Source organism: Hypanus sabinus, chromosome 24, assembly GCF_030144855.1.
Source record: "Hypanus sabinus isolate sHypSab1 chromosome 24, sHypSab1.hap1, whole genome shotgun sequence".
Lineage (NCBI taxonomy): Eukaryota > Metazoa > Chordata > Chondrichthyes > Myliobatiformes > Dasyatidae > Hypanus > Hypanus sabinus.
This window is the reverse complement of record NC_082729.1, coordinates 14,664,501-14,686,676: the sequence shown is the minus strand read 5'-3', so window position 1 is coordinate 14,686,676 and position 22,176 is coordinate 14,664,501. Positions and strand designations below refer to the sequence as shown.

The window sequence follows — 22,176 nt, the reverse complement described above, 5'->3', positions numbered from 1 at the left end:
CCAAATTTAATTTCCTGCACCTGGCCTTGGGAAAGTGCCCTATCCGACTTGTCAGAACTGAGCCGCTTGTAAAATATAACTTAGTACTGAGAATCAAGACCAACTCCCTCATCTGCTAGATCATTTGTGCTTTGGTTGGCGAGCGGAGGCTAGGCATACAACTGTTGTTGGCAGAATTTCAGATGGGGATGAAAGGGTGTACAGGAGTGAGACATGCCAGCTGGTGGAGTGGTGTCACAGCAACAACCTGGCACTCGACGTCAGCAAGATCTAAGCTGATCGTGGATTTCACGGAGAGCCAGATGAGGGAAGACACACCAGTCGTCACAGAGGGATCAGAAGTGGAGAGAGTGGTCCTGGGTGTCAATATCTCTGAAAACCTATCCTGGACGAAATATGTTGATGTAACTATAAAGAAGACAAGACAGTGGCTTTATTTCATCAGGCGTTTGAGAAGTTTGTGCTTGTCAATTAAAATACTGGAAAACTTTTATAAGTGTAGCGTGGGGAGCATTCTGACTGGCTGTGTCACAGTCTGGTATGGGGGGGGGGGTGTTACTGCACAAGATTGAAGTAAGTCGCAGAAACTTGTAAAGTTAGTCAGCTCCATCATGGGTACCAGCCTCCACAGTATCCAAGACACCTTCAAGGAGCAGTGCCATAGGAAGGCAGCATCCGTCATTAAGGACCCTCATCACCCAGGACATGCCCTCTTCTCATTTCTACCATTAGGCAGGAGGTACAGGAGCCCGAAGGCACACACTCAACGATTCAGGAACAGCTTCTTCCCCTCTGCCATCCGATTTCCGAATGGACATTGAGCCCATGAACAATACCTCACTACTTTTTATTTCTAATTTTTGCACTGTTTATTTTAACTTTACTTAATATATATACTTCCTGTAATTCAGTTTTTTCCTCTATGTTTATTTGTCATGTATTGCACGGTACTACTGCCATAAAGTTAACAAATTTCACAACATGTGCTGATGATATTAAATCTGATTTTGATTCTGATCTCCTTGCCCACCCATCGCCTCCCTCTGGTCCTCTCCTATTAGATTCCCCCTTCTTCAGCCCCGTATCTCTTTCACCAGTCTACCTCCCAGCTCTTTACTTCACCCTTCCCCCTCCCAGTTTCAACTTTCACCTTGTGCGTCTCTGTCTCCTCCCCCCACCTTTTAAATCTACTCCTCATCTTTATTTCTGCGGTCCTGAAATGTTGACTGTACACTTTTCCCGTAGATGCCACTTGGCCTGCTGAGTTCCTCTAGCATTTTGTGCGTGTTTCCAGCATCTGCAGACTTTCTCTTGTTCCTGATTATTCATTTCCATGCATTCCCCTTGTGGAACTGGTATATTACTGTCACACGTACCAAGAAACATCTGGCCAGATGAAGCTCGTTAGCTGTGGTTAACTCATCGAGGAGAAGAAAACCTCTGATCTCAAACTTCCTCTCCCTTGCGACTATACTCACTCATGGGGAAGGCTTTGGGAGTGAACCTCGAGGGAAAAATCCGGAACTGGAGTCCCTGAGGTGGTCCTACACTGAGTTCAGTGTTGACTGGCAACTCCCGTGACGCTGCTGGTGCCAGACTGTATCGGTCTCTGCCATTCCTCTGGATTCTTTAGTGGAGAGGGGAGTCAGCTGCAAGGGCATCAGCTTGCTCTCCGCACTGTACTGCCCCGGCTTGCGTATCCACTACGTAGACAGCTAGGACACTGTGGTGAACTACATATACCTGTCTGGATACGCCCCCTGCTGACTGCTCCTGTGGCTCCTCCCACTGACCCCTGTATAAAGACGATTGAGGCCTGAGCCCGGCCTCTCAGTCTCCAGGATGTAGTATGGTGGTCAACCACTGCTTGTTCCTACTTCCAGTCAATAAAAGCCGATATCTCGCCTTTACAACTCAGAGAGAGTTATTGATGGTGCATCAGACACAACACCCATCGTCGAATCACTAAAGGTCAGTTTGCAGGTCAGAATCAGAATCTGGTTTATTATCACCAGCATGTGTCATGAAATTTAACCTAGCAGCAGCAGTTCAATGCAATTGCTAATATAGGAGGAAAAAAATAATAAATAAATAAATCAATTACAGTATACGTATATCCAATAGATTAAAATCATGCAAAAAGCAGATAATATATATTTTAAAAGTGAGTTAGTGTTCAAGGGTTCAAAGTCCATTTAGGGATCGGATGGCGGAGGTGAAGAAGCTGTTCCTGAATCACTGACTGTGTGCCTTCAGGCTGCTGTACCTCCTCCCTGATGGCAGAGGGGAAGAAGCTGTTCCTGAATCGCTGAGTGTGTGTCTTCAGGCTCCTGTACCTTCTCCCTGATGGCAGAGGGGAAGAAGCTGTTCCTGAATCACTGAGTGTGTGTCTTCAGGCTCCTGTACCTCCTCCCTGATGGTAACAGTGAGAAAAGGGCTTGCCCTGGGTGCTGGAAGTCTTTAATAATGGACACTGCCTTTCTGAAACACCGCTCCCTGAAGATGTCCTGGGTACTTTGTAGGCTAGTGCCCAAGATGGAGCTGACTAAATTTATAACCCTCTGCAGTGTCTTTTGGTCCTGTGCAGCAGCCGCCCCTCCCCCCATACCAGACAGTGATGCAGCCTATCAGAATGCTCTCCAAGGTATATCTATAGAAGTTTTTACATATATAGAAGGTGCAGCAGGCTATCAAGAGGGCAAATGGAATGTTATTGCTAGAGGAATTGAATTGAAGAGCAGGGAGGTCATGCTGCAACTATACAGGGTACTGGTGAGGCCGCACCTGGAGTACTGTGTGCAGTTCTGGTCTCCATACTTGAGGAAGGATATGCTGGCTTTGGAGGAGGTGCAGAGGAGGTTCACCAGGTTGATTCCAGAGATGAGGGGGTTAGACTGTGAGGTAAGATTGAGTCGCCTGGGACTGTACTTACTGGAATTCAGAAGAATAAGAGGAGATCTTATAGAAACATCGTGAAAGGGTAGATAAGAAAGAGGCAGGAAAGTTGATTCCACTGGTAGATGAGTCTAGAACCAGGGAACATAGTCTCAGGATTCGGGGGAGTAGATTTATGATGGAGATGAGGAGGAACTGCTTTTCCCAGAGGGTGGTGAATCTGTGGAATTCTCTGCCCAATGGAGCAGTGGAGGCTACATCAGTAAATATATTTAAGACAGGGTTGAATATGTTTTTGCATAGTAGGGAGATTAAGGGTTATGGGGAAAAGGCAGGTAGGTGGAGATGAGTCCATGGCCAGATCAGCCACGATCTTATTGAATGGCAGAGCAGGCTCAGCGGGCCAGATGGCCGACTCCTGCTCCTGTTTCTTATGTTCTTATGGCCACGACCAACAAAGATACTCTGAAAAGTTTGTGTTTTGTGTGCCATCCAGATAGATGGTTCCATACGTAGGTACATCGAGGCAGGGCTGAAAGGGAAAGAAAACAGAATGTAGAGGACAGTGAAAGTCTAGCCCAGGTAGACAACAAGGACCATAAGGAGGTCAACTGAAAGATCAAGCTCACGCCCGTGCGCCTGTCCAAAGGCCCCTCTAACATCACTGCTTCCAGCACTGGCCCTGACATTCCAGTCCAGGCACCCTGCACTCTATGTTTGGAAAAGAAAAACTTGACCCACTTAGCTCCCAGCCATGCCATCTCACAGCTGCCGTTGGGCTTGAGGCACAGAAGCCTGAAGCCTCACACCACCAGGTTCAAGAATAACTACTTCCCTTCAACCATTTGGTTCTTAAACCAACCTGCACAATCTGAACCACTCCCTCAGTACAAGAACTCTGTGTCACGTTGCCCTACAAATTCACGTTCAGGTTTATTCTTATTCCCCCGTTCTAACGGACTGGATATATCAGTATTTAGATGCATAGGGATGGATTCAGGTCAGTCTATGTAGCCTTGAGTCCCTGGTAGGTCATGTCTAACCAGTTTTGCAGAGTTTTTCAAGACAGTTACCAGGAAAGTTGATGAAGGCAAGGTAGTGGATGTTGTCGACATGGACTTTGGCGATGCATTTGACAAGGTCCCGCAGGGGAGTAAAGGTGCACGACACAGTACATATAACGCACACACAACACGTAAAGTAATATTACCGCAAATAAATCAACAAATAATAAAATATATTCCAGAAGGTTGACTTTTAGCATGAGGTGCATTTACGACACAAGTTAAACTGTAAACAGTGTAACGCTGCCGGTGTTTCATATGTAATGAGACATGGGTGGAGGGAGGGCTTTCAGTAGTCCTACCGCCTGGGTGAAGAAACTGTTTGTCATCCTAACATTTCTTGTCCTAATGGTATGTTACCTCCTGCTTGATGGTCGGGACCTGAAGAGATTGTGAAATGGATGGGAGGGATCATTGACAATGGTAAGGGCCCTGCGTACTCAGCACGCCTGATAAGTACCTCGGGTGGGTGCAGGAGAGAGACCCTGATGATCCTCACAGCGCTCTTTCCAATCTTGCGTCAAACGCTGTGCATTTCCCGTACCAGACGGCGATACAGCTGGTCAGGATATTCGCAATGAAGCTCCTGTAAAAATTGGTTAGAATGGTGAATTTTGTTATAATTCTGTTTTTCTCTTGTATAATTTAGTTATTTTTATCTTGTGAACGTTGCGTATTGTGCCATCAATACTACTGCAATTAAGCTTCTCATTCCACCTGTGCATAAACTTGACCTGGACTTTTTAAACTTTTTAACTTTCCCTTCAAATGTTCCTCCTCTCACCTACAGGTCCAGCAACGCTCCCTTGTCAGTTGTGTGCTGTCATAGCTCAGTATTTTTGGACTGGACTTACCTGGGTGTTCGTGTTCCTTTTCAGACCCCGACTTCGAAAGTGAGCTAAGGTTCACCCCGGGTGTGACCAGGGCAGTGACAGTCACGCCCTCCACCTCTGCCTTCAGCTCGGTCCAGCCCTTCGCCTTCACCTTCCGGAGCACCACCTTGACGAGCGGCGGCGGCACCCGAGCGCCGGCCCCTACCTCTGCCGCCCTCGCCACCCAGCAGGCCGCCACAGCGGCGCCCGCCCCCGCCACAACCCCGCGGGTGACCACGGCAAGCACGGGCGCGGCCACGACCTCCACCGTCCAGGCTCCGACCGCCCGTAGCAGCACCGTCGCTGTCGTCCCGCTGGCCACCACGGTGATAACGGCCACAACCAAGCAGAGTACGACCAGCCTGGGAGACGTGGCCAGACCCATTTCCACGCCTGACCCGCAGACGGATAGAGCAACTTTAGAAAGCTTCACGGCAGGCACGAGTAAAACCATCCTGTCCGCTCCTTACGTCACAGAGGTAAGTGTTGCCGACGTCTTCTTAATATCAGAATCAGGTCTATTGTCACTGACATACATCATAGTATTTGTTGAATTTTTAATTGATTTTTTATGAATTTCTACAGACCAACTACAAACAAAAAACCCAACAACAAAGTGAAGATTAATACAATGCAAAATAAGAGTATCAATCATATAATTCATAATAATGAAACAGCACCCAGAATAAACTCATATAAAGAGAGTATCCTCCCCTCCCTCCCACTGTGGAACTCCAGGCCAACCATTACAATAAGTAAAAAAATTAATCGTAGCGTTCAACCCCAGAGAGCTGTAAATACAAGTTAAAAAAAGAATAATAATGCCTACTACCAAAACAATAATGTAATTTCCATCAAAAAGAAACCATAAAACTTACAGAGAGAAAAAAAAGCTGAAAGTAAGGGATTAAAAAGAATAAACTTAATCTAAAGGGGGGGTTATGAAAGTATTTAAGAAAAGGTCCCAACACCTTTTGAAATTTTACATTGGAATTGAGAAGTGAATAATGAGTAATATTTATTGTTTAATGGCAGCAGTTCAGCGCAGGCATAACAAATTGCTCTAAGCAACAGACACAGAACACTGGAGGAACTCAGCAGGTCAGGCAGCGTCTGTGGAAGGAACAAACAGTCGACGTTTCAGGCCGCGACCCTCAGGACTGAAAAGGAAGGGGGAAGATGACTGAAAAGGTGGGGGAGAGGGGAAGGCAGGTAGCTGGAAGGTGGTAGGTGAAGCCAAGTGGGTGGGGAAGGTAAAGGGCTGGAGAGGAAAGAATCCAATAGGAGAGGAGAGTGGACCAGAGGAGAAAGGGAAGGAGGAGGGGACCCAGGGGAGGTGATAGGCAGGAGAGGTAAGGGTGGGGAATAGAAGAGGAGGGGAGGGGGAGGGATTTTTTTTAACTGGAAGGAGAAATCGATATTCATGCCGTCGTGTCAGACGGAATGTAGCGTGTGGCTCCTCCGCCTGGAGGGCAGCCTCCTCGTGGCACAGGTGGAAGCCGTGGACAGACACGTCAGAACCTCCACGTTACAATAAAAATAAACAAGTAATGTAAAAGAGGAAGTAAAATGTAATGTAGAAGCGTTCATGGGTTCATGGACCATTCAGAAATCTGATGACAGCGTGGAAGCAGCTGTGGGTCTTCAGGCTCCTGAACCTCCTCCCTGATTGTAGTAATGAGAAGAGGGCACATCCTGGAGGGTGAGGGTCTGTCTTTTTGAGGCATTGCCTTTTGACAGTGTCCTCGATGGTGGGGAGGGTTGAAGTCTCTTTCGATCCTGCGCACTGTTGTGTCCATACTAGGCAGAAGGCTCCCCACGTCGGAATCTACAGGAATTCTTCGGTGACATACCAAACCTCCTCAAACTCCGCATGAAGTGCAGCCGCCGGCGTGCCTTCGCCGTGATTGCATCAACGCGGTGGGCTCGGAGATGCCTATTTGTTTATTGAGATACACCGCGGAACAGGCCACGCCATCCAGCAACCCTCCTATTTAAACGTAGCCTAATCACAGGACAGTTTTCAAAATGACCAATTGGTACACCTTTAGACTGCAGGAGGAAACCGGAGCACCCGGAGGCATCCCGCGTGGTTACGGGGGCAACGTACAAATCCTTACAGGCGGTAGCGGGAATTGAACCCACGTCGCCTAAACTGTAAACCGTTGATGCTAAGGCTTTGGAGAGGGTGTGGAAGAGGTTCACCAGGATGATGCCTGGTTTAGAGGGCATGCACTTTCACGAGAGGATGCATAAACGTGGGATGCTTTCTCTGGAGTGCTGGAGGCTGAGGCGAGATCTGATTATGAGAGGCATAGACAGAGTGGACAGGGAGCATCTGTTTCCAAGGGTTGAAATGTCTAATATCAGAGGGCATGCATTGAGGGTGAGAGGGGGTAGGTTCAAGGGGGATGTGAGGGGTAAGTTTTTTACTCAGAGAGCTGTGGATGATTGGAATCCGCTGCCTGGTCTGGTGCTAGAGGCAAATACATTAGAGGTTTTTAAAAGTCATTTGAATAGGTACATGGATGTAGGGAAGATGGAGGGATATGAACCTGGTGTACATAGGAGGGATTAGTGTTTGAGTGATTTTGATTTGCTTTTCAGCTGGTTCGACACAGAATTGTGGGCCGAATGGCCTGTTCCTGTGCTGTACTCTTTTACGTTCTTTGAAAGCGTGAGCTTGGGGTTGAGAAGAAAAAATCTCAGCCATCATTGACGAGCAGAGCGGGCTCAATCAGCAGAATGGCCTACTTCGGCCCCATGTCTTATGGTCGTATAATAGGCCAATTCCACTTCCAGCATAAGAGGCTGGTGCATAATTTCAGAGCTCACGGTTTTGTTGGAAAAGATTAAAAACAGCTTGTTTCGTAGAGAACAGAAATCTGGAATAAATGGAAGGAGATACCCAGTGAAACATCTGAAGGATCAGACCTTGGCCTGTGGTTGTTCATTCTTCACGTTAATGAACAATCTGTGAGGTTTCCAAATCTGCTCATGAATTGAGAAAAGTTGGAGGACAATTTGAGATAAGGCTGCGTGAATCTGCAACAGGATATAGATGGAGTCATAGAAAAGTACAGTACAGAAAAAGGCCCTTTGGCCCATCTGGTCCGTGCTAAACTGCCTACTCCCATCGACTGCACCATAGCCCCCCATAGACCGGGTGAGTGGGCAAAAGACTGGCAACAGTTTAATGTGAGACGCTAAGTGTCTGCACGTTAGGAAGAGAAATCAGCATGCAGGTTATGATTTAGAAGGACAGAGTGCTGAAAGTGGGTAAAGTACAGAGGGATGTCGGTATTTCTGCTCCACAGACTGCGGGAGTGGGGAATGAAAGTGAGTCTGTCAATTGGCAGCGTGCTTGGGCTCAGCACATCACAGTCTCCTGCGCTCGTAAGGCTCAAAGCAGAACTCCACAATACAATGACGTCAAACACCGACGCGTTTGAATTCACCAGAGGTTTGAGGGCTTGGAGGGAGACTGGTGTAGCTTGTAATAAACCACTCAGCTTCACGCCAGGGAGGGTAGCAGCACCTGTCATTCATTGAAAAAAAATGTCTGCACCGTTTCACTTTATTTTGAGCTACATTTTAGTATCTGAAGACACTTTACATTAAAATGTTTATTTTGTTAATTCTGCCTGAATACTCTTTAAGTACTTGTGTGGAAGGCCTTCAAAATCAGTGCAGAGGTTCTTGGGGGTGCCGTTCCAGGAACCGGTCATGGGGAGACACTGCCTAAACCCTACAAGAGGTTCTTGGGGGTGCCGTTCCAGGAACCGGTCGTGGGGATACACTGCCTAAACCCTACAGGAGGTTCTTGGGGGTGCCGTTCCAGCAACGGGGCATGGGGAGACACTGCCTAAACCCTACAAGAGGTTCTTGGGGGTGCCGTTCCAGGAACCGGTCGTGGGGATACACTGCCTAAACCCTACAGGAGGTTCTTGGGGGTGCCGTTCCAGGAACGGGTCATGGGGAGACACTGTCTAAACCCTACAAGAGGTTCTTGGGGGTGCTGTTCCAGGAACGGGTCATGGGGAGACACTGCCTAAACCCTACAAGAGGTTCTTGGGGGTGCCGTTCCAGGAACGGGTCATGGGGAGACACTGCCTAAACCCTACAGGAGGTTCTTGGGGGTGCCGTTCCAGGAACCGGTCATGGGGAGACACTGCCTAAACCCTACAGGAGGTTCTTGGGGGTGCCGTTCCAGCAACGGGGCATGGGGAGACACTGCCTAAACCCTACAAGAGGTTCTTGGGGGTGCTGTTCCAGGAACCGGTCGTGGGGAGACACTGTCTAAACCCTACAAGAGGTTCTTGGGGGTGCCGTTCCAGGAACCGGTCATGGGGAGACACTGTCTAAACCCTACAAGAGGTTCTTGGGGGTGCCGTTCCAGGAACCGGTCATGGGGAGACACTGCCTAAACCCTACAGGAGGTTCTTGGGGGTGCTGTTCCAGGAACGGGTCATGGGGAGACACTGCCTAAACCCTACAGGAGGTTCTTGGGGGTGCCGTTCCAGGAACCGGTCATGGGGAGACACTGCCTAAACCCTACAAGAGGTTCTTGGGGGTGCCGTTCCAGGAACGGGTCATGGGGAGACACTGCCTAAACCCTACAGGAGGTTCTTGGGGGTGCCGTTCCAGGAACCGGTCATGGGGAGACACTGCCTAAACCCTTCAAGGCTCTTGGAGCAAACTCCACCTTGGGATCCCTTTCAGTGCAGCGAGACAGTTTGCTCCACCCTGTTGTCACGTGAACAAAGTCACTGGAGATAAGTAGCTGGTAGAAACGAAGCAGTCTCTTTATTCGACAAAATGAGACACAGCAGGCATCATATTGAGACCCTTTTGGAGGAAGAGACCTCCTCGACCCAACACTACCTGATCAAAGGACGATTCCAATAATTACAATGCATCCACAATGCTTTCCTTTGACTTACATATAACTTTTACATTTCCTTCTTCACACCCGCACTACAGACACACAAATGAATTTTAGATCAGCATTGTCTGGTCTTCCAATTAACTGTGGTTCACAACTTTTCGGAACCTATTGTCCAGAGCTGCATTTTAAATTTAATATACAATCCATATTCAGATCTGAAGGTTGGTGGCTGAAGTTACTTGCTGGAGTTATTTTTTATATGTCCTAACCACAAAAACCCCCTAACTTACCCTTTGTGTTGAATAAATACTAGGCCAGTTCGGTGAGCACAGGGGCCAGTTTATGCAGACGCCATTCCTTACTTGCACCATCCACCTCACCACAGTTTGCAGAACGAGTTTCTAAATTTAATATGTAGCTTTAAAGATTTAAGATTAGATTTGTTTATCAGGTGTACATCTAAACATTGAAACGTACAGTGAAATGTGTCATTTGCGACAGTGACCGACACGGTCTGAGGTTTGTGCTTGAGACAGACCGTAAGTGTTGCCACACTTCCAGTGTCAATGTAACATGGCCACAGGTTACTAACCCTAACCCGAGCATCTTTGAAATGTGGGAGGCAACCGGAGCACTCCGAGGAGGCCCACGCGGTCACGGAGAGTAGGTACAAGCTCTTTAGAGACAGCGGTGGGATTTAACCCTGATGGGTGATTTCTGGTGCGCCTTATCCCTGTGGCTGCCCGAGTTTTCCATGGGTGCTCTGGTCCCTACCACCATCCCAGAGGTAGGCTAACTGCCTGTGATCTGCAGTTTGATGGTGTGTTTTCGGGCCAGTTGTGCACTCTGGCAATTTGCTGTGGCTCCGGGAAGCGAGATGAGGCACGAGCCCATGACCGACTCCATTTCTCCCCGATCTCAATGACTAAAACATCACGGTAGATTGAAAGATCGCGGAGAGTGCAGAAGGTGAGCGGGTGTTCAGCGCCGTCTACCGGCCTCATGCCCGCTGCTGCCTGAGGAAGGTGTCTGCGTGTGATGGCCTCTTGCTGCTCCCGAGAGAATATTCCTGCACTCAACTGGTCTCTCTGTCTCTCTCTCTCTCTCTCCCCCACGATGCATTTGGAGGACGGTACCCCAGTTCTGGGTCTGCGGTTTGTGGATTCGACTGTAGTTCCTGGTCGACCCTTTATCTCTTGCTGTTCTGGGTGACTTGGAATCGGGGCAGCCTGCACACCGAACACTGAGCTGAACTCTTTCGAAGTGGAGTTTTACCCTCTGTGTTTTTGCTCGTCCTTGTTGCCATTTGCATGACTTGTTTCGTTGTTTTGTGGCCGTCTGTGGGGAGGTTGGATCTCAGGGCTGCATACACGTACTTTGATAAGTTTCTCATGGACCCAAAAATTCCCCAGTGGCCTCGTCTTGTTAAGCGGAGGCACAAATCCAAGCAAACTTTCACTCAGAGACTCAGAAATAACTTTTGTCCCAAAGGGGCAGACTCATCTAGTTGCATAGGTTTTAATGTGATTTAGAGATACCTCCAACATTGTTGGTTAGATTCCAGAGCTCACTGTGGCGAATTTCCTACTTTCATGCTTGTCAAAACGTGTATAATCCTGGGATTAGTAGGGGCAGAGCAGCAAAAGTCCCCTAGCAGTCTTGTCTAGGTGAATGGAAGCATAGCTCCTAGCAAAGTCTCTCTGGTGAACCCAGAAATAACTTCTACGCTAAAAGGGCCGGCTTATTATTTGTTTATTTATTTATGTAGACAGCATGGAAGAGGCCATTCGAGCCACAACTCCTAGCAAACCCCCCGATTTAACCCTAGCCTAATAACACGACAATTTACAATGACCAATTAACTTACCCTCCGGTATGTCTTTGGACCGTGGGAGGAAATCGAGTCACCCGGAGGAAAACCCAAGTGGTCACGGGGAAAACGTACAAACTCCTTACAGGCATTTTTAACGCGCACAAGTTTGATAGGTGTTTGTTCCCTGTGTCTTATCTTAAATTCATTTAAACTATTGTCTAGGTGGGCCAACTTCAAAGAGATTTTCAGTATAAATACTGCGCACTGTCAGTACATCATGGCCGAAGCAGCGTGCCAGCGTGCCAGCATTCTGGTAGTGATCACGATCTGTTGGGCACTGCCAGAGTCGCCAAATATTGAGACCTCCTGGGCACGTTCAGGAGGTCTCAATTTCTGACCTTCTCCCCTCCCAGAAACCTGCCCCACGCACTGCAGCCAATCCCCAGTCACGGGCCATCCTCACCACGCTTTGCCTTCCCAAACTGCTAAGTGAAAAATGATTGGCTATGCTTGACGGCTGCTCAGCTCCCAAAGCAGAGTCAGGACCATGTTTATCATCACTGACAAATGTTGTGAAACTAGTTGTTCAGCAGGTGCAATATGCAAAAGAAATCAGTAAAAGTTTTAATAAGAATTATAATAAAAATAATAAATAAATAGTGTAAAAAGAGAGCAAGAAAGTGAGGATGGGTTCATCGTCCATTGAGAAATCTGACAGGAAGAATGTTACTAGAATGTTACCTGGGTTTCAGCACCTAAGTTACAGAGAAAGGTTGAACAAGTTAGGTCTTTATTCTTTGGAGCGTAAAAGGTTGAGGGGGGACTTGATAGAGGTATTTAAAATAATGAGGGGGATAGATAGAGTTGACGTGGATAGGCTTTTTCCATTGAGAGTAGGGGAGATTCAAACAAGAGGACGTGAGTTGAGAGTTAAGGGGCAAAAGTTTAGGGGTAACATGAGGGGGAATTTCTTTACTCAGAGAGTGGTAGCTGTGTGGAATGAGTTTCCAGTAGAAGTGGTAGAGGCAGGTTCGATATTGTCATTTAAAAAAAAAATTGGATAGGTATATGGACAGGAAAGGAATGGAGGGTTATGGGCTGAGTGCAGGTCAGTGGGACTAGGTGAGAGTAAGCGTTCGGCATGGACTAGAAGGGCTGAGATGGCCTGTTTCCGTGCTGTAATTATTATATGGTTATAAGAAACAGCTCCTAAAATGTTGAGTGTGCATCTTCAGGGTCCCTGGCCTCCTTCGTAACCCCTGTAGTATCCAGGACATCTGCAAGGAGCAGTGTCTCAGAGAGATGGCATCCATCATTAAGGACCCCAGCACCCTGGACACACCCTGTTCTCATTCTACTATCAGGGAGCAGGTACAGAAAAGCCTGAAGACACACACGCAATGATTCAGGAACGGCTTCTTCCCCTCTGCCATCCGATTTCTGAATGGGCATTGAACACTAACCTCACTACTTCTTTATCTCTATCTTTGCACTACTTAATTACGAATTTACTATAATTCTGTATTTCACTTTTTTCCTCTATCATTGCATTGTGCTGCTGCCTCAAAGACAACAAATTTCACGACACGTGCCAGTGGGATTAAACCTGATTCTGATTCCTTGATGGTATCAATGAGGAGAGTTTAAAAGAAGCAAAGCGAAATATACCTGTCCACCCTCTGCCATTGCATTTCAATTTGAAGGAACGTGGAGTGAATTTTGCTCTCTCTGAACTTTATTGTTCTCTTTTTTTGAATTGTGGCCACAGAAGACGAGCTCCAGTGAGCAGGTGGAAGAGGTGACCATTAACAACGAAGTGGAGGCTCCAGCGGCAGGTTCTCCCAGTGGAGACTTCGAGATCACCGAGGAGGTGGAAGTGGTGAACCGCGAGGCAAATAACGAAGTGTTCGCAGCTATCACACAGCCAACTGTCCGGGGCACTGGGAAAATTGACCTGCCCGATATCATAGACAATGCAATAGACTCTGGCAGTTCATCATCAGCTGCACAATTACCCCAGAAGAACATATTGGAGAGGAAAGAAGTTTTAGTAGGTAAGGGAAATCTTTCTTTCAGTCTGCACCCAACATGTGTAATGACCCTTTTACCTCCACTCAGCTTTGGCTTTGTATTGGTGTCGGGAGCGTCAGTGTTTGGGACATTTCGGCCAAGGCCGCATTGCCAAGTACAGGGTAACAAGAGTCCAGGAAGTTGGGTCTTGAAGAGATTCTTAGGGGAGAGAAATTGATCCCAGTAATTCTGCTTTGGGACGACAAGTGTGGTTTATCAGTTAAACACATTCACACACATTCTTATGAAGCAGAAGTTGGAAAATTTCAAAATAAATATTGGGATACTGTGTAAGGTGTTCCACTGGCCGGTGGTGTAGCGGCATCTGCACCAGACTTCGAGGCGAGTGGTCCCGGGTTCGAATCCGGCTGGCTCCCTGCATGCTTTCTATCTGTGCTGGGTTGAGTGTCGAGCTAGTGACTCAGTCTTGTCAAAAAAACAGTCAAATGCTACGGAAATGGCAAAAAATGACACCCAATGTGCCACAAGGCGCAAAAAGGATCAACGTGGTAAGGCGTAGGAAGACTCTGAAGCCTTGAAGAACAAACACATTCGCGGTTTCAATATTGAGCATAGAACAGTACAGCACAGTACAACCCCTTTGCCCACAATGCTTTGCTGACCTTTTTACAACTCTAAGGTCAAGCTAACCTTTCCCTTTCACCAACGCACACAAAATGCTGGAGGGACTCAGCAGGTCAGGTAGCATCTAGGAAAAGGGTGCAGTCAACGTTTCGGGCCAAAACCCTTAGGCAGGATTTGTCCTGAAACGTCGACTGTACACCTTTCTATAGATGCTGCCTGGCCTGCTCAGTTCCTCCTGCATTTTGTGTGCATTGCTTGGATTTCCTCTTGTTTCTGGTTGCTTCCCCGTTCACATAGTCTTCCATTTCTCCTTCATCCTTGTGGTGATGTCAGAGTCTCTTCAATGCTCCTGATGTATCTGACTCCACCACCACCCTGGCAGCAAATTCCATTCCCTGCGTCAAACGCCTCCCTCTGACATCCCTCCTATCCCTCCAGTCACCTGGAAAGCCACTCAATCTGTGCCTCTTATCATCTTGTAGCCCTCTATCACGTCACTTCTCATTCTCATTTGCTCCAAAGAGAAAAGCCATAGTTCGTTCAATCTAACCACATAAACCATGCTCTCTAATCCAGGTAGGTCGCCCTGTACCCTCTCCAAAACCTCCACATTCTTCCAGAACTGAACCCAACACTTCAAGTGTGGTCTAGCCAGAATTTTATAGAGCTGCACCATTTACCTCACAGCTCTTGAACTCAATCATACACTAATGAAGGCCAAATCACCTTGTCAACTTGTGCCGCAACTCTGAGAGATCTATAGATGTGGACCCCAAGATCCCTCTGTTCCTCCACACTGACCTTCACTTTCACCTATTGATTCCATTTAACTCAATTCAAGTTTAACTGACAATCAGCCCCACGTGAACAAAGCCAAATGAGACACCATCACTCCAGGGCTAAGGTGCAAAACACAATGCCAACAGTCATATACAGCACACGTAGCACGTATAAGGTAGAAGGATACAGCCACTCAGTATTAGAGTCCAAACTTAAGCCATGCAACACTGTCATCTGCTGGGTGAACAATGGGGAGCTGCACCGACTGGACACCGCGCCACACTGCCCCCGGTGGAGAGCGCTGGCTCCTACGCCTTTCTCCTGGTCGCTGTAAACAGGCGACACCACCGCTCGAGGCCTAGTCCTCGCACATACAAGATAGCAATTACATATAGGATATCAGTAAAATATATATACATAAACACACACACCTGACAAGGGTGTACAGCAGAGACATTGGGATGTCATTTGGACTGGAGAGGTGCAGCCAGATGGTCGTGAAGAGAGCCAAACTCATCAAGGCTGAAGAAGTCGAGGTACCTGAAGGCCACAAACGAGATGTACAGGACTGCTACAAATACCTGCAACATCCAAGTGCCTCCAAAGAGTGAGATAGGCCCTAAAAAGCCAGCTAAATGGGAAGAACAAGCTCAAAGCCATCAACACATTTGCCCTGCCAGTAATCAGATACCCAACCATAGTAGTGTGCTGGCCAAGGAACAAACTGGAAGCCGTTGATATCAAGACGTGGAAACTACCAACAATACCAGCAATTTAGGTGTATAAGATGGTGAGAGGGATTGATCGTGGGGATAGACAGAGGCTTTTTCCCGGGGCTGAAATGGCTAATACGACGGGATGTAGTTTTAAGATGCTTGGTACAAGGGGGTGTCAGAGTTAGGTTTTTCACACAGAGGGTGGTGGGTGCGTGGAATGCACTGCCAGCAACTGTGGTAGAGGTGGATACAATAGGGTCTTTTAAGAGACTGTTAGATAGGTACATGGAGCTTAGAAAAATAGAGGTCTATGCGGTAGGGAAATACCAGGCAGGTTTCAGAGTAGATTACATGGTCGGCACAACATTGTGGGCCGAAGGGCCTGTAATGTGCTGTAGATTTCTATGTTTCCAGTACATGGAGGATTCCAGTCAAAGTCCAACATCGAGCGACTGTACACCTGGTGGAATAAAGGAGAACAGGGATTTGGAAGTGTCAAGGCCACAGTACTGGAAGAAGTGCGAAATATCCATGAGAATGCCAGGATAATGGTCCCTAAGGATGAGCTGCTCAGAGAATATCCCAACAGCAGGCAGGGGACGTGGAAGTGGAAGTGGGTGAAGCCAGAGGACCAGGGGCCATGGCAGGACAAGCCACTGTACAGGATGTCACATCGCCAGATATCAGAGGTGGCTGACGTAAGGAAGTCCAACCAATGGCTGGAAATGGAAGTGGGTGAAGCAGAGCCAGAGGACCAGGGGCCATGGCAGGACAAGCCACTGTCCCATCGCCAGATATCTGAGGTGGCTGACGTAAGGAAGTCCAACCAATGGCTGGAAATGGCAGGGCTGAGGGACAGCACAGAGGCCCAGCTCATGGCTGCAGAAGGACGGGCGCTGAACACACGAGCAATAGAAGCGGAGTTCTTTCACACCGGACAAGACCCAGGATACAGACTGTGCAAGGAATCCTCTGAAACCATCCAGCATGTAGTGGCAGGGTGCAGGATGCAGGCAGGGACAGCACATCCAAGTTGCAGGAATTGTGTACAGGAATATCTGTGCTGCGTATGGATTGGACACTCCCCAGTCCAAATGGGAAACACCCGAGAAGGTAGTGGAGAATGACAGAGCTCAGATCCAGTGACTTCCAAATACACACTGATAAACAGGTACTGACCGAACAGCCAGACATAGTAATACTGGACAAGGAACAGAAGAAAGCAATAGTCATGGACGTGGCAATCCCGAATGACAGAAACATCGGGATGAAAGAATGTGAGAAGTTAGAGAAATACCAGGGGTTAAAAGAGCAGATAGAAAGAGTCTAGAAAGGTTAAAGCTGGAGTAATCCCGGTGGTGATCGGAACATTTGAAGCTGTGACACTTGGACTGGGAGAGTGGCTCCAGCAACATCCGAGATCTCGGTCCAGGAGAGCACACTACTGGGAACAGCAAGGATACTGGACTGAACCCTCAAGCTCCCAGGCCTTTGGTAGAGGACCCGAGATTGAGGGAAAAATACACACACACTACCCATAAGGGGTGAGAAAAACGTATGTGGGTACTTGTCATATGAAGAGTATTTGACGGCTCTGGGCCTGTATTTGCTAGAATTCAGAAGAATAAGGGTGACCTCATTGCAACCTATTGATAGAATGAATGTGGAGAGGATGTCTGCTACGGTGCAGTGTCGAAGACCAGCGGACACAGAATAGAGGGCATCACTTTAGAAGAGAGATGAGGAGGAATTTCTTTAGCCAGAGAGTGGTGAACCTGTGGAATCTTTGCCACGGGCAGACATGGAGGCCAAGTCTTTATGTATATTTAAGGCAGAGGTTGATAGATTCTACCCTGGCGTCTGCACAACAGTTTACACCTCCATTCATGCAAAGATAAGACTAATGAACCTCTCATTACCACTATGACTCTTAACGACCCTCATGTGATTGCTATACTGCTATACCTTTAAACAACTCGCAGAGTTTATAAACCAGAGAACTACCCGCCGTGGATCAGGACTGAAGAAGCCTCTCGGATGAGCGGCGATACGTCTTCCCGACAACGTGGCAAGTCCAGTTGGCTTGATTTACTGCCGCTTGATATACCATGACCTGGATGACTGGGCACCTTCATAGACATATTCTCATCATCCTTTAAACTTTTGTCAGATCTCCCCGCAGTCTCCGGCACTCCAGAGAAAACGACCTAAGTTTATTCACGATAGAATATGCCCTCTAAACTGGGCAGCATCCTGGTAAACCTCTTCTGCACCCTCTCCAAAGCCTCAACGTCCTTCCTATAGTTGGAGTGACCAGAACTATGCAGATGTGGCCTAACCAGAGTTCTATAAATTTCCAACATAACCTCTTGAGCTTTGAACTCAATGCCTCGACTAATAAAAGTAAACATCCCATAAGCTTTCTTGACCACCTTATTGACCTGTGTAGCCACTTTCAAGGAGCTATGAATCTCAAGATCCTTCTGCTCAGGAACACTGCCAAGGACCTTGACCTTAACAGTGTACAGTCGGTCCTCCTTATCCGCGAGTTCGGCATCTGCAAATTCAACCCACCGCGAATCGAGAAAACCCGGAAGTGCTCTTCCAGCACTTGCTTTCGAGCATGTATGGACTTTTTTTCTTGTCATTATTCCCTAAACAATACAGTATAACAACTATTTTACATAGTATTTACATTGTATTAGGTATTATAAGTAATCTAGGGATGACTTAAAGTATACGGGAGGATGTGTGTGGGTTATTGTGGATCGGGATCGAAAAAAATTGGAAGTTCTCTTACTAAGTAAATCGGAACAGGTACATCCAGTATTATTTAGCGTCAGCTAGTCAAACATTTGTCTTAGTGTATAGTATATATTATACCTTTCTGTGCGTATAAAACACTTAAGAACGTATGTTTCAGCACTGGGCTCAGGAACGGAAATTCCCGAGCTCAACCCAGTGACAGATCGCTCTGAGTACTCTCTCCATCCCTGCCGGGTTGATGTGGAGGATCAAAAACCCAAAACCCAATAATTAAACTACTGCGTTGCTTAGTAATAATTGTAGCTTTCATTAGGGCAGGGTCTTTCTCACTTTATCCTTTAAAATTGTTCCGATCGTTGACTGACGGAGCCTAATGCTTTTCCAATGACTGCTGGCATTTTACCCTTTTATTATTTTGCTTTATTATTTCTACTTTATTTTCAATTGCGATTGTGAATATTTTCGTGAACAGAAACCCTGCGGATTCAGAGCTCCACCGCCGGGTCCTAATATCCACCGCACTGAGACAAGTTAAATAAGGTCTGGGGTTCTGCTGGGTCCTAAGGTCCACTGAGACCGATTGAAACAGATTGAGACAGATTGAAAAAAGGACTTGCGCATCCTCATTTTTTGGTATCAGCGAGGGGTCCTGAAACCAATCGCTCGCGGATAAGGAGGGTCGACTGTACTGTTGCCCTGCATTTACCTGACCGAGGTGCATTTATCTGGGTTAAACTGCATCTGCCGTTTCTCAGCCCACATCTGCATCAGTGCTGTATTCTTTGCCATTCTTCTACACCATCCACAACTCCACCATCTGCAAATTTACTGACGCACCCATCTCCGTTCACCCGCGACGCTGCTCCAGCTATGAACGTGGCCGCCCGCGGTTCCGCGCAGCCCCCATCGTTAACACGTTCTGCTTCCTTTTGCACAGCGGTCGTCGTCGGGGGAGTGGTCGGAGCCCTCTTCGCCGCCTTCCTGGTCATGCTGCTGATCTACCGAATGAAGAAAAAGGACGAAGGCAGCTACACGTTGGAAGAGCCAAAGCAGGCGAGCATAGCTTACCAAAAACCCGACAAGCAGGAGGAGTTTTATGCATAAACAATTCGAGAGTGCCTCTAATTGTTCGGACTGTAAACTGATCGTTCTCTTTAAAAAAAAGTGCATAGAAAAGAATAATAATCCCAAATGTCACTTGAGCAAAGTTCTGCCGAGTCAGAGAGATGTTTTAACGCTGGCCTTTTTCACTGATATTGTTGAATTTACTGTCATTGTTCCAACTAAGACTTACGGGGGGTGCGGGGAGGGGGGTGGAGGTGGTGTCTGTACCAGGGGGACCAGAAACCACAAAGCACAGCGGCTGCTTCTAGACAATTACAGCACCACAATAGAATGGGGGCAGAGCACTGGGAGTGGTCTTGGCGACTGAGAAATGCTGAAGCTTTGCATATCAAATAAAAAAAAGTGGGTTTTAATACACATTACTCGCCCAGAATGTTACATTCCCTTATTTGAACTAATAGTTGCATTGTTACCAAGACTACTCCCTGCCCCACCCACCCCCACTTTCAGAGCTTCTTGTGAGCCACAGCTTGGTACTGTGTTAATGTTACTTTTCTGTTTTTGAATGAAAACGTTAAAGAGGTGATTCCTGTTTGATTGCCCAGTGAAGATAGACAATCAATACCTGATGTCTATAGAGTTACTCTACTGAAAATGTTTAATGACAAAGTATTAATGTCTGACGAATAGCTGTGGTTTGAAGGGGACAAGACATATCCTTAAGTTAATGTTGCTGAATTTTTGAATGAATATACAGTATGTTTGTGTCAAACTGAATAAAGAAAAGAATTTGTTTTGAAAGAGCTGTTCCTACCTGTGATTCAGATGGAGACTGAGGAGGATTTGATTTGATCTGTAGGCAACACCGGAAAAACAGAACCTACCCCCTTAAAAGTAGGCATTCAGCTGCAGTGCAGTGTCTGGACATTCCCCATTCACTGATGTGACTGGACATTCCCCATTCACTGATGAGTCCGAACATTTCCCATTCACTGATGTGTCCGAACATTTCCCATTCACTGATGTGTCCGAACATTCCCCATTCACTGATGTGTCCGGACATTCCCCATTCACTGATGTGTCCGGACATTCCCCATTCACTGATGTGTCCGAACATTCCCCATTCACTGATGTGTCCAGACATTCCCCATTCACTGATGTGTCCGGACATTCCCCATTCACTGATGTGTCCGGATATTCCCTATTCACTGATGTGTCCAGACATTCCCCATTCACTGATGAGTCCGAACATTCCCCATTCACTGATGTGTCCGGACATTCCCCATTCACTGATGGGTCCGAACATTCCCCAATCACTGATGTGGCCGGGCATTCCCTATTCACTGATGTGTCCGAACATTCCCCAATCACTGATGTGTCTGGGCATTTCCCATTCACTGATGTGTTGGAAAATTCCCTATTCACTGATGGGTCCAGACATTCCCCATTCACTGATGTGTCCAGACATTCCACATTCACTGATGCATCCGGATATTCCCCATTCACTGATGCATCCGGATATTCCCCATTCACTGATGTGTCCAGACATTCCACATTCACTGATGCATCCGGATATTCCCCATTCACTGATGCATCCGGATATTCCCCATTCACTGATGCATCCGGATATTCCCCATTCACTGATGTGTCCAGACATTCCACATTCACTGATGCATCCGGATATTCCCCATTCACTGATGTGTCTGGGCATTTCCTATTCACTGATGCGTCCGGATATTCCCCAATCACCAATGGGTCCAGACATTTCCCATTCACTGATGTGTCGAATGGAATAAATCCGATTGAACCACTGGGAAGAAAAGTCCTGGGAATAGTTGTGTGTGAACAGAAGTGGGGTATTTGTCATTCTGTCCGGAAGCCTTTCTCCAGCTAATCCTTCCCACTGACAGCAGCAGGAACCCTTCTCTCCCTCCCTTCTCTCCATTGTCCTTTCTTTCACTTTCCCTCTTCATCTTTTAATGTCCTTCCTTTCTCATTCTCTCTCTCTCTCTCTCACACACACACAGACTCCGCACCACCCATTCGTGCCCGCCCCCCCAATCTTTTCCCTCCAGTTCCTCCTCCGCGGTGAGCAAGTCAAAGAGTCAGCGCGCCTCTCCCTCGCTCAGTATCCTGTTTACAGCTGCTGTGGAAGCTGGTTTGATGCCATTACTCTGCAAGTTTTACACCTGGTTTTGGAACCACTGTGCCCACACCGTCTAGTAGGTCAGTGCCTGACTCTATTGACTAATGTGCCAGAGAGCCCGTTCGGGGAATAGGGTGACCAACCAGGCAGAAAGTAACTTAATTGGTAAACGTCACTGAAAAGATGTTTAAATATCCATGGAAGTGATAACCAGGATAATGTAATAAAACACCAATCTGTTGATATTTGACAATTATGTTATCTGATGGAAGTGACAGGGCAAAGCTCGCAGAGATTCTTCCTGTCGTAGAATATGTTTAGCCGATTTCCCATATAAGAAGCTACACACACAGAACGCTGGAGGAACTCAACAGGTCAGGCAGCATCTGTGGAAAAGAGTAAACAGTCCATTGTTTTGGTTCAAGACCCTTCTTCAGGACTGGAAAGGAATGGCTTCACCCTGAAGCATTGACTGTTTATTCTTTTCCATAGATGCTGCCTGACCTGTTGAGTTCC

The 22,176-nt window shown here is 47.2% G+C and overlaps 1 protein-coding gene across 2 annotated transcripts in view; it reads left to right on the top strand.

Moving 5' to 3' along the window:
* LOC132380492 (syndecan-3-like) overlaps positions 1-20,018 on the top strand; it is a 287,981-nt gene extending 267,963 nt beyond the window's left edge. For both annotated transcript variants that reach the window (XM_059949350.1, XM_059949349.1), the window contains exons 3-5: positions 4,838-5,310; positions 13,301-13,586; positions 19,387-20,018. In XM_059949350.1, the coding sequence (XP_059805333.1) occupies positions 4,838-5,310; positions 13,301-13,586; positions 19,387-19,553 (926 nt within the window). In that variant the 3' untranslated portion in view covers positions 19,554-20,018. The remainder of the gene's footprint in view (positions 1-4,837; positions 5,311-13,300; positions 13,587-19,386) is intronic.
* The last annotated feature ends 2,158 nt before the right edge of the window (positions 20,019-22,176 follow it).